This window comes from Anastrepha ludens, chromosome 6 (assembly GCF_028408465.1).
Source record: "Anastrepha ludens isolate Willacy chromosome 6, idAnaLude1.1, whole genome shotgun sequence".
NCBI lineage: Eukaryota > Metazoa > Arthropoda > Insecta > Diptera > Tephritidae > Anastrepha > Anastrepha ludens.
The window spans coordinates 34,234,361-34,259,118 of record NC_071502.1 but is presented as its reverse complement, the minus strand read 5'-3'; the positions used below and the strand labels follow the sequence as shown (position 1 = coordinate 34,259,118).

Genomic DNA, 24,758 nt, shown 5'->3' with positions numbered 1-24,758 from the left:
AGGACTTTCTAACAATGATTTTGGCGCTACTTTAAACAGTCTACTCTGAACTCCATAATGCCATCAAAACATTTGGTGCCGCTTCTGAAAATACATATGAATAATTAAAAATGATCTCAAAGTCAAGGTTTACAAGATCCAAAAGGCGCATGATCTCACACCAGAGCAGCAACAAGTCAGACTTGAGAGAGCGAAGGAGTTGCTTCGCTTGGCCGAAAGCGGTCAATTTCCGAACATTGTGTTTTCTGACGAGAAAATTTTTCAAATTGAGCAATTCGTAAACTTTCAAAACGATAGGGTTTATTTGACCGACCGTTCATACGAGAATTTGAGTCATCAATTGGCCACCAGGAGACAGCGCCCGCCACCGGTAATGGTTTGGGCCACTGTAACCACAGATGGGCGCTCTCCAATCGTTTTCATCGAGCCTGGCGACAAGGTAAATGCGAAATATTATCGGGAAAGTATTCTGGAGGTTGCTTTGATGCCGTGGGCAGACAAACATTTCGGTGGCAGACCATGGACGTTTCAACAGGACTCAGCACCGTCTCATAAAGCTCGAGTGAACCAAGAATAGCTAAAAGAAAACGTTCCGAATTTCATAACTTCCACACAATGGCACTCAAATTTACCAGACGTGAACCCGATGGATTATTCTCTTTTAGCCATTTTGGAGAGCAAGGTCCGAACTAAAAGATTCACAAGTCAAGAGGCGCTGAAAAAAGCCATTGTCCGCGAGTGGGTCAAAATACTTGCAAGTCACATTCGGGCAGCTTGCGATTCGTTTCTGGACCGTCTCAAGGCCATAGTCAAGGCAAACATTGAAACTTTGCTCGATTGAACTAGTCCATAAATCAGGTGATCGAAATGACGCCTGTAACTGTAGGCCTATTGCCCATAATACTAATGAAGTTATTTGATCACATAAATAAGGTTCTATTTCATTGCCAGCATGGGTTTTTCCACGGCAAGTCTACGCTACGCTGTAGACGAGGCAGCAAAAACGATAGAACTAATGGTCTTACCTCCGCCAACTTTTACCATTTTTTGTTGATAGTCAAGCAGCGATAAAGGCACTGGCTTCAGCACACATCAATTCCAGATGTGTTAAAGAATGCAGGAGGTCGCTGGCTACTCTGGAGTGGAGGGAAATGAAAGCGCGGTTGAAAGTGCAGGGATAGGTTCTGAGATTGACCTTCAGCGAGTAGTAGACGACATAAACATTCCTCTAAACTAACACTACACTGCAATTGACTTGAGAGTAATCGCGGAAAGCAATAGAGGGTGGTCTCTGACTACTAACTGCAGGGTCTCCAAAGTGCTCTGACCAAAACTGAATCTTAAAAGGCCAAAATGTCTGCCTGGATTCAACAGATCAACTACCAGCGTCCTCACAGGTGTTATAATTGGTCACTGCACTATTAGCTCCCCAGCCAGTACAATGAGTGTACCTCGCAATGATTTCTGTAGAAATTGTGGAAATGTAGAAGAAATTGAGTCGGTACATCGCCTCCTCTGTGAATGCCTTGCACTTCAAAGAAGCCGTGCTAAATATCTAGGCGATTGCTTCTGAGAAGACCTAGGAAATTTGCAAAATGATTTACTGGAAGGGCTGGTAACCTTCTTAAAAAGATCTAAGTGGTTTAAGCAACTTAGTTAGGGTGTGGAAATCAAATGCAGGTATCACAATGGGCCTCAGGGCTACAGAGAGTCTTGTCTTAGACAAACAATCTGGCCAACCTACGCTAACCTAAATCATTTATTTCCGAATGCCAATAAATATTTTATTTTAACATTTACCAGGAAACCAAATTTCATTTCTATTAACTACAAACTCAAGAACTGCATCCTAAGTAGGAAGTGGGAAGCGACAGAACTTGGTGTTATTCATGATACTAAAATTCCATTCTCCAAACATTTTCATTACGTAATATCCAAAGCATTTGCTATGGTTGATTTCCTCAGAAGAAATTCCATGACTTTAAAGATCCTCAAACTTTGAAATCTCTCTATGTTGTCTTAGTACTATATCGCATAGAGTACTCTTCGTACTGCGAGGTTCATTCGAGGAAAATCGAAAAGTACAACAAATTTTCACAAAAACAGCGTTGTTTAAAATGGACTTGCAAGATTATTCTGACCTTTATATAAGTCGGCTTAGAGTCATTATATGATGGGCGAAAATATTTCTCAATAAATTTTGGCTATAAAATATATACATATATTATATATATAATATATATATAAAGGGTTTTCCAATAACAGGTGTTACAGATGAATGGTTTGCGCTATCGAGAGATGATTAACGATTTTTTATGGACAACGTTTATTTTCAACAAGACAGCGCTATGTGCCACACAAGCCACGAAACCATTGATCTTTTACGGGAAAAGTTTTCGGACCACCGAGATCTTGTGATTTAACACCTTGTGACCTGTTTCTTTGGGACCACATGAAAGAGAAAGTCTACGCCAACAGCCCAGGGTCGATTCAAGAACTCAAAGATGGAATTCATGAGGCTATCGAGGACATAGGACAGCCACTTAGCAATTTGGTTATGGAAAATGTCATGAAAAGGATATTTTCCTGTAAGCGTGGTCGTGGTAGTCATTTGCCTGATGTTATTTTCCACACGGCATACCTTCCTCTTTATAATGAAATAAACATCCGCTCAATTGTATTAAAAAACATTTTTCTTTGAATATCAAAATAATACCTCTTATTAAAAAACCCTTTATATAATTGGCGCGTACACCCTTTTTGGGTGTTTGGCCGAGCTCCCCCTTCTATTTGTGGTGGGCGTCTTGATATTGGACCATAAACGGAAGGGCCTACAGTTTCAAGCCGACTCCGAACAGCAGATATTTTTTATGAGGATCTTTTTCATGACAGAAATACACTCGAAGGCTTGCTATTGTCTGCCGAGGAGTGACCGCTTTAGAAAAAATTGTTTCATCATTTTGGTGTTTCACCGAGACTCGAACCTACGTTCTCTCTGAATTTCGAACGGTATTCCAACCATTCGGCAACGACGGCCGCCTGTCTAAGAATACGACTAATTTCTGCACGATTCTGTAACAGTAATGACATTGACTTCATTGAAATGTTTGCAAAATTGAAGCTTGATCTGTTTACCATATTCAAGTGAATTAGTAATTTTCTGTAGACTGAAATAAATAAATAAAAATACCTATCATTTGATACCCTTTCTGTGGTGTTTTCATTAAAAAAAAACTAGAAAGTAATGCAATATCAAATTAAGAACGCGTTTTAAATCGTTAGAGTCGCTTACGAGAACCCCATGGATTTATAAGTAGATGGTATATACCAGAGTTTTACCTCCACAGTATCCGCTATGGTTGATAAGTGGGTCGAAGAAGTCATTGCTGTTTAGTCCACTATTGCCTTGGCCATTGTTGCCGGTGTTGCACTCATCCGTGCATTCCTCGCTGTAATGGCCCGATTCACATTGCTCACAGTCACCGGTACAATTCCCCATAAGATTCGGGTTGTTGTGAGTTGTTGATGCTGCTGCTGTTGAGGCCGCCATATTCGTTGATATCAAAAGTTCTGTGGAGTCAATTGACTCTTTGCGAGTGTCGTCTTCGGAATTGTCGCCCTCGTTGTTTAGCAGATTTTGATTTAATGTTTGTGATTGCTCTGCAAATTCATTGAAATTGTTGCGCTCATTTAAGGATTCGTTTTGCTGTCGTTGTTGCAAGAGTTGCTCGTTGCATATATAATTCTCCTGGCAATTAGGGTCTGTACATTGAATTGTTGTATTCTCGCTTAGAGAGAGGTGATCCAGCGACAACAAAAGTATGTTGTTACTTGAGTTGTTTAAGGAATCTCTTCGTCTATTAATTGAACCGTCTTCACGGGTGATAACCTTTAACTATTAAATAAAATGAGATTTTTATTCAAATAACTAATTTTAAGTATTTGTTGCACGAAAAATAACTACAAGTAACAGTAAACTGTCGTTCACCTCTTCTAGCATATGATCGTAAGTTGACGGTGGCGTTGTAGGAAAAGTATTGGAACCCGTTGAGGACTCGTCATTACATGCTGTTGCCCTGGGATCGATAAATCCTGCAACAACAAACGTCGAGGAAAACACAAATTAATTTGTATTTTAATAAAAATAATTTTTATTGTACTCGTTAGTGCAAACATTAAGAACAAATTAGCATGCGAAATTAAGAAATTTTTTACGGCCAGTGCTATCAAACAATAAGTCTTATTAATCATGCTCGTACACAGATATCTGTAATATTAAGCTGGAGTGGTGTGTGAAAAAATCGATTGTGTTCCCTTCCCTGACACCTCTTTTCAAGATTATTGTCACAAACTAATGAGCGATTCGGTGTCAAGTGATCCAGGTATTTTGGACACGTCGTCAAGTTTTCTGAAAACTGGTTTATTTGTGGGCTTGGGTTTGGTAAGAAAACTGAAAAAAATTTAAAAAAATTTAATAATTGTGCGATTTATTGAATGTTTAAATTTTGGACAATGGCTTTTAAAGATCGGTTCTTTCCAGCATTTATGTAGGTATTCTTCATTTTAATTTTAAATATTTTAATTAATAAATTTTTAAATAGAATTGAATATACCTTTAACATTTTGTTTGGGAACAATATTGAATCTTTATGTTAACAATTTTTGTGTATAAATTTAAAAAAATGCTCACGTAAGTTTTTTTCCTTTTTTTCTTCATTAATAGTTGAGGTAAATTTTTATAGTGGGATTTTCACAACTTTTTGAGTTATATCAGATAAATCCGTTTGCGGAGTTTATGCTTAAAATTTTCCAAACGATATTTTACAAAAAATAAATTATGTTTCCAAAACAAATACAAAATTTTTTTTTTCTAAACCAGCATTGGACATTCCTAAAAAAACAATTTTAATCTCTAAAGTGTTTTTCTAAAAAAAAAAACATTTTGTTTCTAAAACAATACAAACATTTTTTTTCCAAACTAGTATTCCAAAACAAAAACATATTTTTTTCCAAAAAGGGTTTTTCCAAAAGCAAACTTTTTTTAAATGTTTAACCGAAGATATTTTACTTAAAAAAAAACTATATCGAAAGTTTCAAAATTGAGTAAATCTTATTATTTATTATTATTTATAAAAATATTTTATTATTGTACTGTAGGTGTACTTCTTATTATACTCAAGCTTAATAAAAAAAAAATTTCCAAAAGATATTTTATTTTTCCAAAAAATTGCTTTATTTTCAAAATATTTTCGGTGTACTTCTTATTATACTCAAGCCTGCAGTTAACCAATTTTCAGAAAAATTTACGTATGAGATCACTTGACCTGGAATCGCTTATATGTACAGGGTAATTTGTAAAGACTAAATAATAAGATATGTTTTCTGCCAAGTAATCTCCATAGTTGATGCCCCACTGAGCTTTGCTTGTAGGTATGCGGTGGGAAAACGTTTACCAATTTGTGCTAAGTGTTGCGGCATTTCAGGTTAATCATTGAAAATTAGGTTTTAATATTTCATCTTTGCTAGGAATAACCTCTTCAAGCCGGTCGAGGTCCAAAATAAATATTGCTTCATCAATACGACGTTTGAAAGCAAGCAAGCAAATAGTAGTAACTTCCAAACATTTTGCCACCTTGCGGATTACAGGGAAAAGCAACAAAAATAAGTGTCCACTTTTTATATTAACACGCACATCACAATTGGCAGGTAGCTTTCGCAAAAGTGCTTTAATGTAGGATGGACACTGCCTTCTAGACTTGCTACTATCTTGCAGGTTGCTTGTAGATATCTTGCAGGAAAAAAATTGAATTTGCGTAGTTTTGTGTCATCTATAAACATGCGGTTGTGTTACACATCAGTAATGGGCCTTAAGCCCAACAGCTTCGACGAGTTTGACCACTAACATAAATATTATTGTAGAAATATACGAAGTTCGGTTACGAAGATAGGCTCTGACATCATTTTGCACCAGAATGATAAACAATTTTTTTCATTCCCCTATTTATTAAAAACCCTCTCAAATAACCGCCATTTTTCAGCATGGTGTGACGCCTGAGGCACACATTGTAACTTAGATAATGTATTATATATAAGATAAGTTCATAAGTTGGAATACCTAAAAAATCACCCTTTACTTTATACATATTTCAATTGTACTAGATATTTACACTTTACTAGATATTTACGAGGGTTGTTATTTATATTTCTGACCGCTTGAACAGAATTGCAGCGGACTGCGTGGTATGGGGTAACAGGTTGACGGGGTGAACGCTGTCAAAATTAGAACACATTTAATAGCATGAAATTTACAGAATTGCGGTAAGGACGGATTTTTTGCATTTCTTTATTTTTACGACGGCAAAATAATTAGATTTATTTTCTCTCTTTTCTCCGACGGATTGAAGACTCAGGGCTTCTTTTCTGATTACTTGATGACCGTTTATTTGTTTACAACCAACAACAGGCAAATAACAAGCAAATAATATTCGATTTGCACAAGAAGCCCTGCAAATGATTAATAAATTAGAAATATGTTGTTTTTTTGTAACAATGAGCTTCAGCGAGTTGCTTCACAAATATAGTAAACGAACAAAACTAATTTTATTATAACAGCCAAATGTCAGTTAAAAACCGTCCCGTCGCAATTGCATTTGACCGAGCGAATTTTTCGACGGAAGTGCATCAGCTGATCACCGCCCGTCAACTCGTTACCCGCTGCAATTCTGTTTCGGGCAGGCCTTGGACACTACTTGTGTTGTCAGGAGCAATCTGGCGTTTCCATTGGAAAGTTTCGCATATTTTACCGCAAGCAGAACGTTTTAAAGTGTGCCATGATGAGCCATATTGGTGTTGTGGCATTAAAAATTCATATCAGCAAAAAAAAAAACGGTTTTAAACGTGAACATTTTCGTGCGATTGTTTTTCACAAAATTCGACGTGGAAGGCATCAAAAAAAATCATTGTACGGTAAGCAAACACCGTAAAGAACAGATACAATGATTTTCTCGTGGCCGCTGTTCGCTCACTGACAAATTCCGGGAATGTGGTCCCAAATCAGTTGTTGTGTGCGGAAATGTCGATGCTGTGTGCGGAATGATTGAACAAGATCGTCATGTCAAATGCCGTGAGATTGCGACATCATTGGGCACTGGTATGACGGACATCAATAAGAATTTAGATAATCCCCTTGTGGTAAAAAATGCCCTAGAAAAAATGCGACTAAGCAAAGGGATTCGAAAATTGATTCAAACGAATGCAAAAGGCCTAAAGTTCACTTTTCCCACATGACAATAAGTGGGCAGAAACAAATAAACGAAAAGCAGCAAACTACCTCAAGGACGCGTTCACCCCATATGAATCGGTGTGGCTCCTGATATGGACCACGACGGCGATTTTAGTGCTAAGATCCGTCCGGTAACACAGGATGAAATAATAGAAGAAATTACAAAACTAAAGTTAAAAAAACGCCAGGTTACGACCTTATTACTGCTGAAATACCGAAGTATTGAACAAAATAATTGCTCTCGTATTGACAACATTTAAGCTAAAATATTTTCCAATATACCAATTTCCAATAAGCCAGGCAAAGCCACTCACCACGTAACATCTCACTAACTATTTACTTCTTCCAATACTATCGAAAATGGTGAAGAAAATGTTGACCATAGGATTAATATAATAATAGAAAATGAAAAAATTATACCGACGCACCAATTTGGACTCCGCATGAAGCATTCGATTATTGATCAAGTACATAGGATAGTTCGAATGATTGAACACGCTTTGGAAGAAAGAAAAACTTGCGCTGCGTATTCTTTGATGGCTTCAAGGCGGTCGGCAAAGTATGCCACTATAGACTACTGAAGAAAATAAATGCGCTACTACCCAAGCAGTTCTTCTTTATCCTACATTCGTATTTATGCGACCGCTACTTCCGAGTAAAACAAGAAAATTCATGCCTCGAAAAAATGAAAGTAGGGGTTCCCCAAATAAGGGTACTTGACCCTTTATTATACTTGATCTTTGCATGTGATCTGCTAGGTAATTCAAACTGCGTAACAGTTACTTTTGCTGACGGTACAGCTATTTTTCGATAGGAAACACGGAAAACGCATCGACATCACAATTACAATTAGTCATAAAAGAAATATACGACTGGTCCAATGAATAGCATATTAAATTAACCGAAAGCAAGACTGCGCATGTCAACTTAACCCAGAACAACATCAAATATGTTCCAATATATATAAACGGTACACAATCTCCCTGCTCAAATACTAGTACTGCAAAATACCTGGATATGACTTTAGACGCCAAGTTAAGATGGAACACCGACGTAAAGAAAACGAAAGCAGAAATGAAATTAAAGTACAGTAGGTTCTGTTTTTATGCGGCTTCTTTTTATGCGGTTTTGAAATAGTGCGGTTTTTTTTTAAATTACAAAATGCATGTCGACCTATCGGGAATTGTACATATAAACAAGATTCTAAACCAGCTAAGCAAAAACTCATCACAGATTACATCAGAAATGCTAACCCTACAAGTATGGAAGATATATAAAGATATAATTTTCAAATATAATATACAATATTTTGTTTATGCGATTTTATTTAATTATTTCAGATTCATGCGGTCTATGGAACGTATCTATAGTAATAATATGGGACTAGTTCCCTTTTTTATGCGATTTTATTACATTATTTCAGATTTGTGCGGTTTTAGCATTTGAAACGTATCTATAGTTTTACTATAGAACTAGTAGCTTTTTTTATGCTGTTTTTTTAAGCTGTTTCTTGCGGAACGTATCTACCGCATAAAAACAGAACCTACTGTATAGAAATACAAGTATGTATTGCTTTATGGAAAAGGAATCGGCACTATCCACCAATAGTAAAATATTCACATATAAACAAAAATTTGAATCCTGCGGAGCACAGTTATGAGGCTGCTCCAGCCAAAGTAACATTCAACTGATATAAAAGCTTCATAATAAAATTACTAAATCTGGTCCGATATTAAGCGTGACCTAAATATTGACTGGGTACCAGACACAATAAAAAAGGCTGCAAAGCATACGATGAAAGTTCAAAAAACCACGTCAATACAGAAGCTTCTATTCTTGTCAATCCAACTAATTGGAGAAGAAGATTAAATCGCAAAAGCCCCGAAAACTTAATGGACTAAACCGGATCACACCTTAAGTGTTAAATTGACAAAAAAAAAAATTATTGCGTCGCAGTCTATCTTGACGTTGCTAAGGTCTTTGACAGTGTATGGCATCCCGGCCTATTGCACAAATAAAAAAAAAACTTCCAATTGACTATTATCTACTTTTGCGGAGTTACCTTAATGAAAGATATTTCTAATGATGTACTATTTATGGAAGCAGGTGTTCCACAAGGAAGCTATTTGGGGCCACTCTTATACCGTTTTAATGACCTCTAACAAAAACATAAATGTTGCCACAAATAAACTACAACAGCTACTTAACACATCGCTGGCCTGGTTCAATCGAAATTATCACAGATGAAACTATCCAAGTATATTAATATACACAAACCTAAAGTGTGATCCACAAATATTGACTATAAATATTAAAGTCATTAAATATTATACAAAGGCTAAATATTTAGGCATAATACAATATTTAATTAATGCAAAACTGACCTGGAAGTATTATATACTTCGAAATTAAGTTAAAAACAGATTCAGACACTCTACTGGCTCCCATGAAACGACTCGCGACTTTTACTTGGTAATAAATCGTTAAAATTGTTAAGGGGGAACGCCACTTTTAAAATTAAAAAAAATTGATTTTTTTTTTTGCATAAATTGTTAGTATGTATAACTACTCAAAAAAATGTGGTAAAAATTGTAAAGCGAAATTCGCTTTATTCCTGATACTACATATGTATACTTAAGTGAGCGCCCATCGGTTCGGCCCGGCTGGTACATAACCAATGACGATATACCCAGGGATTAAATTTATGGAAGATTTCATTCGACGTCTTCGACACAAACGAAGATATGCTGAAAATTCCACATTCAGAACTGCAAAAACGAAGACTAAAACGAATAACTTGGACAGCTCTAGCAGATACTTCATCACTAAAATAAATATCAACCTGTTCTACGTTGTCATATAATTCTTGTGTGTATTTATCCGTCCTATGCTTGTTCTTATATATATTATCCCTCTTATGCTGTAAAAAGAAATGTACTTTAAATAATGATTTAATGTTACGCTTATATGTCCTTAATCATTATAAAAATTACTAAGTGTCGAAAGTTGACTGATGTAATAGACTGGAAAAAAGTGTTGATAAGAAGGGATAAAATGTTCCCTTTTCCATTGTTAGGCCAGAAATATAAATAGCAATCTTCATATCAATACTTATTTCATTCTCTTAGGTAATATTAATGGTATTTCTTTTAATACACAATCGGCGGTATTCGAATTTTTCAAACATATTAACTTGGTAGACGTTGACAGCACAAATATCCATTAAATATTTCCAAACTCAATAAATATATATATCACTGAACAAATGTGAGTATAATAAATCAAACCCCGGACCTTTCTCGATTTTTTGCTATTTTCTACTTGTTTTAGGCATAATGCTCTTCTAAGTCTGTAGTTACATATCAAAGCAAATAAACTCTTGCAACTGAATAACGAATCAAAAGATTTGTATTTATGCTTATCGGTGTAATTATCGCAACTTCAACTAAAAGAATTAACTCTGTTTCCATATGCATATATTTCGTAAAACAATAATCGTTTGTGGTTTAGAAGGCATGGCCAAGTAAAATAAGGGTAAGAAGCAGCATTCGCAAATAGAAAATTAGAAAAATCCTTACCCAATCGTAAATTGTTGCTTTTGTTTGGCAGCAAGGATCTACGCTCATTTGTACCCATTGAACCGAGACTGGTACAGTCCGTCGAGTCGATGGTGGAACTACTGGCACCAATTGCTGTCGAGTGATGTTGATGATGATTGAGTAGCGCCTCGCTTACTTGTGGATCTGGATCGTGCTCTTGTGATGTACTACGCGAGCCACCCATTCGGAATTTAAGTTTAAATGGGGCCATCACATAAATTTACTTGCTGTTATTACGGACTAACACGGAATGCCGCCCTAAAAAGCCTGCATTAATCTGAACCCTTATGCCACATACATACTTCCGCACGATCTTAAGTTATTCACATAAAATGTTCTTTTGAGTATTTTGGGATTTTTCAAAGTATGTATGTATGTGTTTAATTTGGAGATTAGATAAAAATCATATTACAAAATTACAAAAAACAAAAGAAAAATGTATTTATTAGTGGAAGAAGTAGGAAAAACTATAGAAATACACATAAATGTATTGCATAGGTGTGATTGTGTAGCGAGCGGCAAGCCAAATTTCGAGTGAATCACAAGTCAAGTTCCAATATTTGAGAAACTTTCGTAAGGAGTGTGCAAATTGCACTTAGAGCACATAGACATGTACACAAAGATTTGAAGGACTTATTAAGAATCATTATGTAACGTTTAATGCACTTGTGATTAATTTACGAGCATGCAAATGTTCTTTGGCCTTATTTTGCATATTTTGTGTGCGTCTTACACAAAACCCCAAGTGTTTACCTTAGTTGTAGAATACCAACGAGTGATTGGTTTCTTAGTTGAGATAAGAGTATATTTGTCATCTGAAAGAGAAGAAGAGAAATTATTTAGTGGAAAATATTTAGAATAGAGCATCATGGAAATGCTTCTAAACAAAAATGTTTTCACTCTCGATATCAACTAAGTCCAGCCCAACCCATTAATAACAATAATAATTAAACATATAAAAGGGGTGGTCCAAATCAAGTTTATTTTCACTTACGTTCTCATTATTTGTGAAGTAAGATCTGAATAATTCGGCTGTTTCGGCCAGCTACCACACGTCCAAGAAATTAGACCTAGTCCAAGGGCCCAAGAAATTAGTTATTCCTTAGGAAAGGCGAAGATGCATTTAGAATCAAAAATGCATATCGCACAGTCCGGTTTACTTGATTAGAAGCAAAGTTTTCTGATAATTTAAGTGAAGACTGTATTTTGCTCGAAAAGGGTAATCAATTCAGAGGTATCGGATTGTAAGTTGAAATAAAACAACAAAAAATCATATTGATTGGGCAATCATTATTATTTTTGTGTGGAACCATTCATGACATTTATTTTTTAAAGATAATCTCTTTCAAATGTTGACCGCAACTCGGCCGCAATTCGGTCAAAATTCGGCACAAATTTTGAATGACTCGCTGGAGGACTTCGGTCGGTATCTCGTGAATAACTTTAGTAGTGTTGGCTTCCAATGACTCAATCGAAGCTAGTTTATCCGCAAAGAATTTCAACTTTACATACTCCCACAAATAAAAATCCAAAGGTGTCCAAATGTATCAAACGATCTTGGTGGCCACCCCACTGGTTCGAGAGGAGAGATTAATTGCTCACCGAAATGACGACGCAGTAAATCCATTGATTCACGGGCTGTATGGCAAGTAGCGCCCTCTTGTTGAAGGCAAATGTTGTAGAGGCACGAGCGTCAATTTTCGGCATCAAAAAGTCGTTTATCAAGGCGCGATAGCCATTTACTGTTACATTGGCGTCGGCCTCGTTTTTGAAGAAATATTGGAAAAAGTAGCTCCAATCTAATCACCCTTTATTATTCCATCTAACGGTATTTCGCAGCAATAAAACTGCAGCAGCTGTAGTATTGTATTTGATTTATTGGTTTCTTGTATAGAGGCACTAACCAAATAAGAAAAAAATAATAATAAATATAGGAAAAATTAGTTTTTTTCATTTATTATTTAAAGCCAATAGTTTGTGCTTGCTTATAAATTACGGCGTAAATTCGTTGATTAATAGGTTTGTCAAATTCTCCAGATAGCTTTATGAAATATTAGAATTTTTTCCTTCAGGTTGTTGCCCATTCTCATAAACTTTAGATGTTTCTTCTCGGTTTGTAGTCTACAATTTTTAATTTGAACGCGCCATAGTATTGCTCCCCATACCATAAAACTACCTTCGCGGCTGTGATGTCGTCTCAAGTAACTTTCCTCCTTTCTTAAGTCATGGAAATAGTCAGTTGCATCCACGGAAATAGTCAGGTCCATCCAGATTGAACTGTTTTCGTCAGTAAATACTAATTTTCTCCATTCACCGGGACCGTTGTTCGTAACAGAACTCCAAGCCATATGGACCCTTGCAAAATTTATTCAAAAGTGTGTTTTTGTAATTTTTCATGCTTCTGATATTACGTTTTTAGAATAATCCTTCGAACGGTGGATTTGCTGGCTGCAGTATTTGCCATTTTCTTTATTTTTGCTGTTGGAAAATCGGAATTTGAGGAACTCCTAAGGGAGTTTCCTGCGGGTTTCCTTCGGTGTCAAAGCCGTCCCAATTCTCGAACGTCTGGACTTCATTTGGCGATTCGAAAGTCACTCTGTGGTCTTTTCGCGATCTTGTAAGCCTTTCTGCTTTCCCGTTTTATTAAAATTAAGAATTTTCGACCAAACGCAATGAATTAAAAAGGCGAACCCGTTTCACATCCCATGCACAAATAATGTAGGCTACCTGTAACTGAGCGCCTCTATTCAAGTGAACCAATAAATCAAGCACAATATTGCGTCTGCTGAAGTTTTATTCCTGCGAAATACCGTTAGATGGGACAATATTTCAATGCATGTTTATTTTCGAGCAAAGTACAGTCTCCACTTGAATTAGGAAACCTTGGGTTACTAGATCAACTACGGTTGCTTTAATAACGATTTTACTCCATAACAATTATTGCATCTAATCAAGTGAACCAGGCTGTATCAGAACATTCGATTTTTTTTGGATTTTTTTATTATTTATTTAAATAGTTTTCATGCCTTCAAACAAATCAGATTATTCAGCGTACCAGTGATGCGATGCTTCGATCGATTTGCAAACGGACGTAATATACGAGTGATACTAACGCTTCGCTACACTAGTATTTTGCCCTAATTTTGCGCTATGAAACTTTCAAAAATCGTTCGAAAATGGCAAAACCAAAATTTTTTTCCAAAAATTTTAAACAAAAAAATTTTTTCTAAAAAATATGTTTGATCCTAAAATTGTTTTAATTTGATTTATAAAAATTTTAGAAAGAACTTAAAAAGAAAAAAAAGAAACTTTAGAATGAAGTGTTTTTATTATTTGAAACAAAAACAAATATATTTTATCTTAAAAATTTATTTTATTTAATTTATAAAAACTTTAGAAAGAAGCAAAGATATTTCACTTTAAAACACTAAATAAATTTCAAATAATAAATATTTTTGTTTTTATCTTTTTAGTTAACTGCCTGTTATGCTTAAGCCTACAAATAAACCTATTTTCAGAAAAATTTGCGACTATGTCCAAAATACTTGGATCACTTAACATGGAATGACTCCACTAAGAAAGTACCTAAATCGAACAATTTTGTACTATATATTTTCGATAACTGTTAATTCTTATCTATCCATCTTTTTACGTTCTAGAGTAAACATAAGTAAAATTAACATATATTGAAAGCACTTTTATGCAGTGGAAGCACTTAATGAGTGTTAGTAAGACTGCGTTTATAAAGAAAAACATTGTTGCTTCATCTCGTTCTCGTTCTTTTCGTGAACACGGCGGTCAACATCAAAAGAGAATTCGCAAAGCTGAAGCATAAGCGCGGTCTAATGAAACTCACTTGAAAGACAGTTGGCGGCATTGAAAATTATGAGTTATATCAGTTTTATGAGGTGTAACCCAACTCGTTAGCGGTGAATCTTCTCCATTATTTTGCTGTCAAGTGAGCAGAGCCCAGAGATAGCAAATCTAAGGCACATATTCTTGATCTTGAGTTTGATGACTAAAATACGGCTAATAGCTTTTTATGAAAAGATTTTCCTTTACGTTGTTAGAATGGTCATTGAACCCGAAGCCAAATGAATAATAGCCACCCACAAATCCACTCGTCTACAGTTGGCGGATATCAAACGAGAGGCATTGAAATCTTAAAAAAATATACTCGCAGGAAATTTCATAAGGTCAAAATTAAAAGTTCCATCACTCAAAATCATTTTTTTTATTTGGTAAACAAGTTATTCAAAAACAAAATAGGATGACTAATTTTGCGCCCCCTTATAAATTTTTTCCCTCATACACTCCGCTCGGGAGCATAGGGCCTCGACAAGTCTCTTCCATCGTACACGGTTTTGGGCTGCTGTTTTTGCGCCGTTTCATGTGATGTCGGCGTCTGCTAGCTCGCACAACATCGACCTTCTCCAAGTATTCATTGGCCGACCGCGACCTCTGCTCTCTTGAAGATGCCAGTCCAATGCCATTCTCGTGAAGCTATCTGAAGTGTGACCTAGCCATTGCCACTTTCTGCGTTTGATTTGCCGTTTGATGGTCTTCTCATTCGTTGATCTCCACAGCTGATGGAGTAATATTCTACAAGTGATACCAAAGCATTTGCTGACGAAAGATTGTAGCGTCCGTGTGATCGTATTAGAGACCAGCGATGTTTCACTTCCGTATAACAATACTGAGTTACACATGAACTGAATATTCACAGTTTCGAGCATCTGGAGATAGCCTTCGTATTGGCGATGTTACCTCCAATCCGATAGCGCGTACCCGCGGGACTAGTCTGCTGCCTTCGCTTGCATGTCAGTGAGTTTGTAAGAGAGAGAGGATGTCATCGGCAGTGAAGTCAGCTCCATACGATGCTTCTTTTGAGCAGGGTCAATTGACTCATGACGTCGTCTAGGACGATGGCGATGAGAAGGATCGAAAAGGACGACCTTGCGTTACATCTGCGTTGGTAGTGAATGGGTCGCTGATGTTGCCGTTGTGAATCACTTCCTCTTCGGAGTTCACGTAAAGGGCTCTGATGAGGCGAATTAACTTTCTACTCAATGCCAGCCATATTGAGTCTCGTTCGATTGTGTCGAATGCTTTCTTAAAGTCAACGAACAGCATGTAAAGCGGGGTAAAGCGCCACTCAACTGATTGTTCTACTATGTTGCGAATAGTGTTGGCTTGGTCAACACAGCTTGGCTGAGGGCGAAATCCAACTTGCTCGTCCTTTAAGTAGTGTGCGCTACACTGGAGTCAGACTCCATCTTATACATATGATTCTCCAATGGTATCATAATATTGTTGAGAATTTGTGATGGAGATCTGAAGCAAACTCAGATGCACATATTTCACTAAATTAGTATTCAACTTAAAATCAATCATAAAGGAAACCTTTATGTTTATGAGAAAATTTAAAGGCGAAGCAAGACATTACGAGATTGAGTTATTTGCTTATCAAAATAGTTTTTATTGAATAAAACATCACAATATTTAATTAAAAACCTGTGATCTCTAGCAACATTTCTTTTTGCATGCATTTTGAGACACCCTTTATTTAATTTAAAATTTAATACAGTGACGGCCTTGCTTGTAAAATTTCCATATTATCCTTTTGGCGTTGCATTTGCCACTTCTGTCTTGGTTGTTACATGAACAATGTTGGCCAACCGCACCACTTGGCCCACTTCCTTATCCTTAGAAAAGTGTATTTTTATAGTTACGTTTTCCATAATTTTCCTTCATTTTTCTGAGTACTTACTTTCTATTATTTCCCTCACTCATTCATTCAAGCTTATTTACATACGTATGCACATATATTTGCACTTATACATACGAGTATTAGGGTGACTGGGCGTGAAAAAGAATCTGTTGAAGTACATTGACGTGCCGCTCAAATATTTAGTAATACTGTCTGGTAGAAATGCCAGGACTCAGGATTGCTTATATGGGAAAATTGTATGAGGTTCTACAATGGATTTTTTCCTTTCTCGATTAATATACGTAGAAAATAAGTAGGTAATAAGCGTTCAATATTGATTTTTCAATTAAATATCGAGTACCGGTTTTCACTTGGAAATTGATGCGCAGTATTGCTATGACACCTGCTTCTGTAGTACGATTCATAGAAGTAGGCTTCGGCAAATGGGCTGGTATTGTCCATAAACTTGAAATTATGGGGGTAAATAGTAACTGCGGAACCCTTTAGAATAGGTCCATGTAGTTTATTTTCAACCCTGGTATTTCTCATCGATATCATTCTGTGTAGCGGCAAAATTTGGGTGAAATAAGTGCTGATGTAAACTCTTTAATTTACATATTTCTTATGTAGACGTTATTGTATTCTTTACGTAATTAACCCAATCGGTATTAGGCCACGTCTGATTGTTTGCAAGTCATTTTTCTATCCACAAAAAGTTTACTGCACCTATTTACATTTACTTTCCAATCAAATTGCCCTTGTGCAAACCCACACAATATTTTTTTCTCCCATGCGATTTTTTGTTTTCTTCCTTGTTTTCCTTGCTACGCCTAATGTGATCAAACAGTTTGCATTAATTATAACAAATACTAGGAGATATGCTTTAATTTCGCATTGTCATGAGCTAACATTTTTCATACAATACACAAGGGCAGTATCAGCGACCCATTCACCACCAACGCAGACGTGAGGCAAGTATGTCCCCTGTCATGCCGACATCACATGGGACGGAGCAAAAACAACAGTCCAGAACTGTGTACAATGGAATAGTCTTGTCGGGGCCCTATGCTGCCGAGCGGAAATTAAAACACATTTTACTAAAATTAGACGTATTATAAAGTTTGATTCCGTGCGATCTTCGACAAACGTACACGTTTATATATATATTATTGGTGCTAACTTCCTTTGTTGGGTGTTTGGTCGAGCGCCTTCTCTAATTTTAGGTATGCGTCTTGATGTTGCTACTCAAATGAACGAAACTACAGTATTATGCCGCCTGCGAACGGCAGATCAAATGATTTTTATGAGGAGCTTTTTCATGGTAGATTCGCCATTGTCACCCGAGGGATGAGCGGTAATATGATTTTTTTCTATTAATTGGAAACTAGTCGCGACTGCCTGAAAAAAATTATCAAAAATCGACGCGACTTTTGAGCTACTTCGAATTTGCACTTTATTGTACCGAAATTTAATGGACTACAAAACTGCATAACCTTTGCCTTATTGAAACCAAATGCTTTCGCAAAATTGTTTTTTCAATTTCGGCAATAAAAAGTAGGTTATCATCGATCTTTATTGCTCTGCATATACAAAAACGATATCACCAGCTTCATTTTGAAATAAATACGGACCGATGATTCCATCTCATCAAAAATCACATCATACAGTCGTTACCTCGAGCGGATAGTCGTCTTATTGGCACTAGAAGATTATTAAAAGAAAACATACGCACGAAAATTTCAACAATTCGACGAATAGCGAACACGAGTGGACGATTATTAGGAGATTGCATGGTTTGTGAAGAAATCATATTACGCTAAGTGAAAACACCAGTCGTCGTAGCCGAATGGCTTGGTGCGTGACTACCATTCGGGAGTGTGTAAGTTCGTATCTCCGTGCATGAGCATCAAATAATAGAAACAGTTTTTTTTAATGGCGGTCTCCCCCTTCGCGGCAGTCAAGGTAAACCTCCAAGTGTACTTTCGCCATGAAAAAGCTTCTCACAAGAACCATTTGCCGTTCGGAGTCGGCTTAAAACTGTAGTGGCTCCCATTTGTGGAATAACATTAAGAATCACACCACAAATAGATGGAGCAGCTCGGCCAAATACCTAACAGAAGTGTACGTGCTAATTATTTATTTTATTTATCCATTTTTAAGTGAAAACCCTTTACATCTAATCGTAAACATTTTTGCTCCGATTCTTTGCAAAGGATTTTCCAGTAGGTGTGTCTGCGTTTCAACAGTTTACAGCGACCATCTAGGCAACACTGTAGCGGTCACAGTTGGAACGAATACTTATTTATTCTTAATATGTAACCGTGGAATGCTACTCAATCAACAACGCGTTGAAATTATTAAAATTAATTGTCAAAATCAGTGCTCTTTTCACCAAATTTATGGTGGCCTTTCAAGGCTCATTTCTGGTTAAGTAACTTCGTAAGCAAGCAAAATTTCCAGATTTGGAGCAACAAATATTCAAAAAAGATTCCACAGGCGCCTCAACACTTCCAAAAGTCAGTATTTGCCGTTGATTTTGCCTCGGCAGTATCATCGTTATTTCTTCGAAGATACGTAAGAAGTTCCGCTCAGTGTTATCCTAAAGTGATGCACTAGGATACGTCACCTACAACAAAGTCGTGGCGGGAGTTTGACGGAAATTATATGTATAACTCGATAACTTGCCTAACCGTCGAGCTCATGAAAGAATGTTAAATTTGTTGAAATACTACGACAGTTTTGAAATGGACTGGAAGCTCAGGCTTAATTGCTATCATGTTACGATATACAAACATAAGCACATACATATGTATGTACGTAGGTAAGTCTAAACCTTTATGCGCAATACTAATTGACAATGACAGAGAAGCGAGAGTCAAATAACAGTTTACTTGCTTACACAAAGCTATTAAATGACCACACCAAAGTAAAAGCTAACTGTTGGCAGGATAGAAATGATTCAGAAACAAGGTGTGGGCTTTTGTTATTGCCTGGTATAACAAGTAGACAAAATTATAATTACTGAGGTTGTTAGAGGGATTCTGAACGACCCATTGTCAATTTGCTCATGCTTCGGAAATTATGCTTTAATCCTTTACTGCATGAATTAATAAAGCGGTGAAAAAAAAAATTGTTTCACGACGGAATTAGCTTTATTTCATTAGTAATAACCCATATTCAAAGAAAAAGAATGAAGAAGCTTCATATTTCGGGGTTTTTCACGGCACCATATTTAAAAACTAGTTGTAAAGCATAGAAAACAGTTTAAAAACGGAAAAATTATCATCGACTCCATGAAAATATTTTGTTTTTTGTCAAAAAGTACCTACGTTTTACTCTGTTAGCGTTTTTTGAAAATTAATCACTCGCACCGCAATTCTGCCTTCTCACCCACTTGCACAAAAGTCAGGTTATTTCGAAGTGCCATAAAATCATATTACGTTTTGCGTTTTATTATTGCTAAATACAGGGTGAACGATACGAAGTGTTACCTATTCAAAACGCCATAACTTTTTTGTGTGAAATTAGTTTTTATTGATTTTAAAGACAAATTTGTTCAAAAATGATTACAATTTTAACATATCTACATATAATATATTCACCATAGCTCGATATGACCACCTTTTGCCTTGACTATAGCCTTCAAACGGTCAAAAAATGAGTTGCATGCTGCACGAATGTGATCTTGAGGTATTTTGGCCCATTCTCGTATAATCGCTTTTTTCAGCGCATCCATACTGGCATATTTTTTAGTCCTCACCTTGCTCTCCAAAATGGACCAGATGGAATAGTCCATTGGATTTGCGTCTGGCGAATTCGAAAGCCATTGTGTGGACGAAATGAAGTGTGGAACATGATTTTTTAACCATTCTTGGCTCACACGAGTTTTATGAGACGGGACCGAGTCCTGTTGGAACCTCCATGGTCTACGACCGAAATGTTTGCGTGTCCACGGCTCTAAAGCAGCTTCTAAAACATTTTCCCGATAATAAGTCGCATTCGCTTGATAAAAACGATTGGAGACCGTCCATTAGCGGTCACTGCGGCCCAAGCCATTACTTGCGATGAGAAATTGCTTCGACTGGGCATACGTAGGCTCGAATTCTCGTATGAGCGTTCGGTCAAGTAAACACGATCGTTTTGAGTGTTTATGAATTGTTCAATTGGGAAACTTTTTTCATCAGAAAACACAATGTTAGGAAATTCGCCGCGCTGTGCAAGCGCAACAACTCCTTTGCTTTTTCGCACCGAACTTTTTTTTGCTGGGGTGAAAGATCGTGTGCTTTTTGGAACTTGTAAGCCTTGACCTTGAGCTCATTTCTCAATATGCGTCGAATGCTGTCTTGCGATATTTTCAGTTCTTTGTCAATTTTTCTTCCACTTGGACGTGGATTTCGTTCAAGTCGAGCCTTCACTTTCCGAACCATTTCTGGCGTTGTTGCCGTTTTTTTGGTCCACCTCCATAGCGTTTTGCAATGCTACCAGTATCATTGGAACTGAGCTCACGAACAATGGCTGTTTGTGATTTTCCAGCCAAATATAACGCAATCACACTATTACGTTTGAACGTATGAAAAATCAACAAAACTGAGACGCAAATGCTTTTGATGGCTTATAAACAATATATTGAACTGTCGTTAGAACAATTTTGACGTTGATGTCATGAGCTGCTTTACAGATACAAGCAGTGTGAAGTTGGTAACACTTCATATCGTTCACCCTGTATACATCTATTTGATGGTTTAAAATACTCGTAGTTTGAATTATTTAATAATATAGGGTTTTTCAGTAAGAGCGCTTCAACTTTTGAACTTTTTTGAATAAAACACAAACGGTTTGACTTTTTTAACTAATTTTTTTTTTATTATCGAGTTTGAACATTACATTTAAGTATGCAATTCGATTTCTTTTGCATGACTACCGCGTGCACGTTTTACGAAGTCCAATCGTTGAACCCAATTTTCGACCACTCTTTTGCATAAATCGGCCGAAATTCCAGCAATTTCGCGTTCAATATTGGCTCTGAGCTCACAAATCGTCGCCGTCTTGTTACTGTAGACCAATGACTTCACACCACCAATGACTCTGTTAAATGGACAGTAAAATGGCTGTAATGCTCTTAGAGTAGCAGCAACAGAACGATTATTTTCATAAAAAATTTGCACAATTTTCAATCGTTGCTCAAATGTGTAGCGTTCCATGATGAAATGTATACTAATGAAGTTTACAAATTACAAGCGAAAAATAAAAAATAATGGGTCGTTCGCCCTGCCTATCGGAAAAAAGTTGAAGCGCACCTATTGAAAAACCCTATACTTTTGGAATATAACAATTTGGAAATAATATGGGCCCATATGCGATAAAGGGTTAATACAGGCTTATTAACCTCTTGGGTGATAAAAATGTAGAGAGGTATGAGAAGCTTCCTGAAAAACGTGGAATCAAACAATGCTTTCTGTAGTACGCTTAAGCATTGAATCGCCAAACTACTAAGGAAATAAGAGGAGATTCAACTTTTCGCCCATTGGCGCTAATAAAGTTAAGAAGACGAATCGGTTTTGGTCAGTAACGAAGTCTTATTGATAGACGGTACACAGCTATGTTTACATAAACTTGTCTGCATAAATCCATATACGCACCTATACATACGTATCGCACGTATGCTAGTATTTTTTATTTGTTTTCCCCTTCGCAAACTCTATTACTATAGTATTTGTGCAGAGGATGTTGTTGGTAACGTTCTCTGATTAGTTGTTCAATAGTATTGAAGTTTACGAGTGTGTGTGTACATTTATGCGCATGCATGAAATGTTATTAGTTTGTAGTAGACAGGTGTGTGATAAGTGTTACATAGCGTTTTCTTTTGTTCAACTTAAATTAGCGAGGAAAGTTTTTCAATGTATCATCTCAAGTTATCGAAGCCACAACGTCTTCAAAACACTTGAACGTGTGAAAGAATGTACTAGTATGCTTACATATTTACCTACGAAACATATTTTCATGTTCTTTCTTTGTTCATAATTTTACAACGGAAATGGAGGTTTTTCGATTGTCTTCAGGATGATTCATGGTTATATTGAAATCAAAAAATACTGCATTTTAGTAGTGTTAACATTGTTTCGCTATTAACTCACCAAAACTCCATTTGGCTTTAACTATATTTCGTACTTATTAAAACTGAAGGCAGTTATTGGTGTGACTGACCGCTCCCTTATGTCAAGGTATGAAACTCAAGGAAAGATATCCGATTAAAATTTGTTCATACAAGACTCACTCAAAATAATGCAGACAATAAAATGTATCTTTATTTTAAAATTTAGTTTATTAAAGCACTTTTTGTGTTTATTTTTACTTTGCAATGTTTTTCATATGCTTTAATTACTTAAATTTTCCACTTCCACTTGAAACCAAAATTACTGTCCGTCAATTCGCACTCTTCTTCAAAGGTTTACTCTCTCGAACGCGTTGCTAAGGACTGTTGTAGCTTTTGTGATATGCATTTCATTTATTTCCATCAGTCGGCGAGCTTTTCAAGCTTCATTTTATTTTCATTGATTATCCTGTGCTGCTGCTATGTGGTTTTTGAATTTTGTTTTGTTATGTGTTTCTGCATAAGGTGCATTAAAGGAGCTTTTCTAGTGTTGCCATTGATTTTCTACAAATGACCGAAGAATTTTTGGATGTTGGGCAAATAAATATTTACGTATATATACATACACACGTTCGAAAATTGTATGTAAAGGGTGTTTTTAGCCGAATTTTAATACTTATTTGCAAATAGCGAAATTTTATTTCCAAAGTGAGTATTCAGTGAAAACGTCATAGATACTCGCACCTCGCTTAGTGACTATGCGAATAAGCCAAATTGTTACTACTGGAGAGACACTATTGCACAGGTGATATACTAGGCTGTTCAATAAGTTTTGCGGTTCGATAATAAAAGTACAATTTTGTGGTTTGAAATACAATTTCTTAATCAGTATAGTATCCCTGAACATCTATACACTTGTTCCAACGAGATTCTAATTTATGAATTCCATCCTTGAAGTGAGAATCTGGAAGGGCTGCAAAATACAGGTGGCATGACCTCATCATTTGTCATACAACGTTTTCTACGTATGATTTTTTTCTGGTCTGCAAACATATGGAAGTCGCTAGTGGTCAAATCTGGCGAATATGGTGGTTGCCTCAACAATTCGAACTTTAATTTATGGATTTTAGCCATTGTCAAAATGCTCTTGTGACACGGTGCATTGTCCTGATGAAAAATAATTTTTTTCTTTTACAATCTGAGTTTTTTTACCAATTTTTTACTTCAGCTGGTCCAAATGGTTGCAATAATATTCTGAATTTATTATTTTACCAGTTTGCAAGTAATCCACAAACAAAATTCCTTTCGCGTTCCAAAAAACTGATGCTAACACCTTCTTGGCCGACTTCTGGACACGAACTCGTTTCGGAGCTGAAGAACCAGGATCACACAACTCTTTAGTCTGTTGTTTTGATTTGGGATCAAAGTGATAAACCTAAGTCTCATCCACTCACTCATCCATAGTGATGAATCGATGCGCAAATCCATTTTATCCTTTCGAAAGTTTTAGTTCCATTGTTCTCGAATGCGGCACGCATTGTGCACACAGCTTTCTGAAACCCAATACTTCAGGCAAAATATTGCTTACACTGTCTCTACTAAATCTCTATCAGTCACTCGACGATTTTTCAATACAATATCCTGTGGTTTTCCACGACTTCTAGTGTTGTTGCTGTTTTGAGACGTCCTTGACGTGGATCGTATTGAAGGCTTGCACGACTGCTTGTGTTGGTTTTAATTCAGCAATTCATCTTTCTATTGTGCTAATTGATGGCGAAAAGTCCTTATACACTTTCAACATTCGATCATAAATTTACATTGCTTTTAAACCTTCCAAAAATAAAATTTCCATCACCGCACGATACTTGATTTTTTCCATTGTAGAAAATACTGACACGTCAATACTAAATGACTTGTAAACAAAGAATGAATTGCCAGATTGAAATGAAACTTCACATCCCGTCATACGAATATAATAAAAATAATTGTTTAGGCTGGTAGCAATGCCCCCTCTTATCGAACCGCAAAACTTATTGAACAACGTAGTATACTGTCTATGGGTGTTTGAATAGCTAC

The 24,758-nt window shown here is 36.3% G+C and overlaps 1 protein-coding gene across 1 annotated transcript in view; it reads right to left on the bottom strand.

Moving 5' to 3' along the window:
* LOC128867798 (putative uncharacterized protein DDB_G0286901) overlaps positions 1-23,047 on the bottom strand; it is a 28,357-nt gene extending 5,310 nt beyond the window's left edge. The window contains exons 1-5 of the mRNA XM_054109305.1: positions 22,726-23,047; positions 11,635-11,696; positions 10,861-11,218; positions 3,989-4,092; positions 3,340-3,895 (exon numbers count right to left, since the gene is read on the bottom strand). Of these exons, the coding sequence (XP_053965280.1) occupies positions 3,340-3,895; positions 3,989-4,092; positions 10,861-11,092 (892 nt within the window). The 5' untranslated portion in view covers positions 11,093-11,218; positions 11,635-11,696; positions 22,726-23,047. The remainder of the gene's footprint in view (positions 1-3,339; positions 3,896-3,988; positions 4,093-10,860; positions 11,219-11,634; positions 11,697-22,725) is intronic.
* Between the last annotated feature and the right edge of the window lie 1,711 nt (positions 23,048-24,758).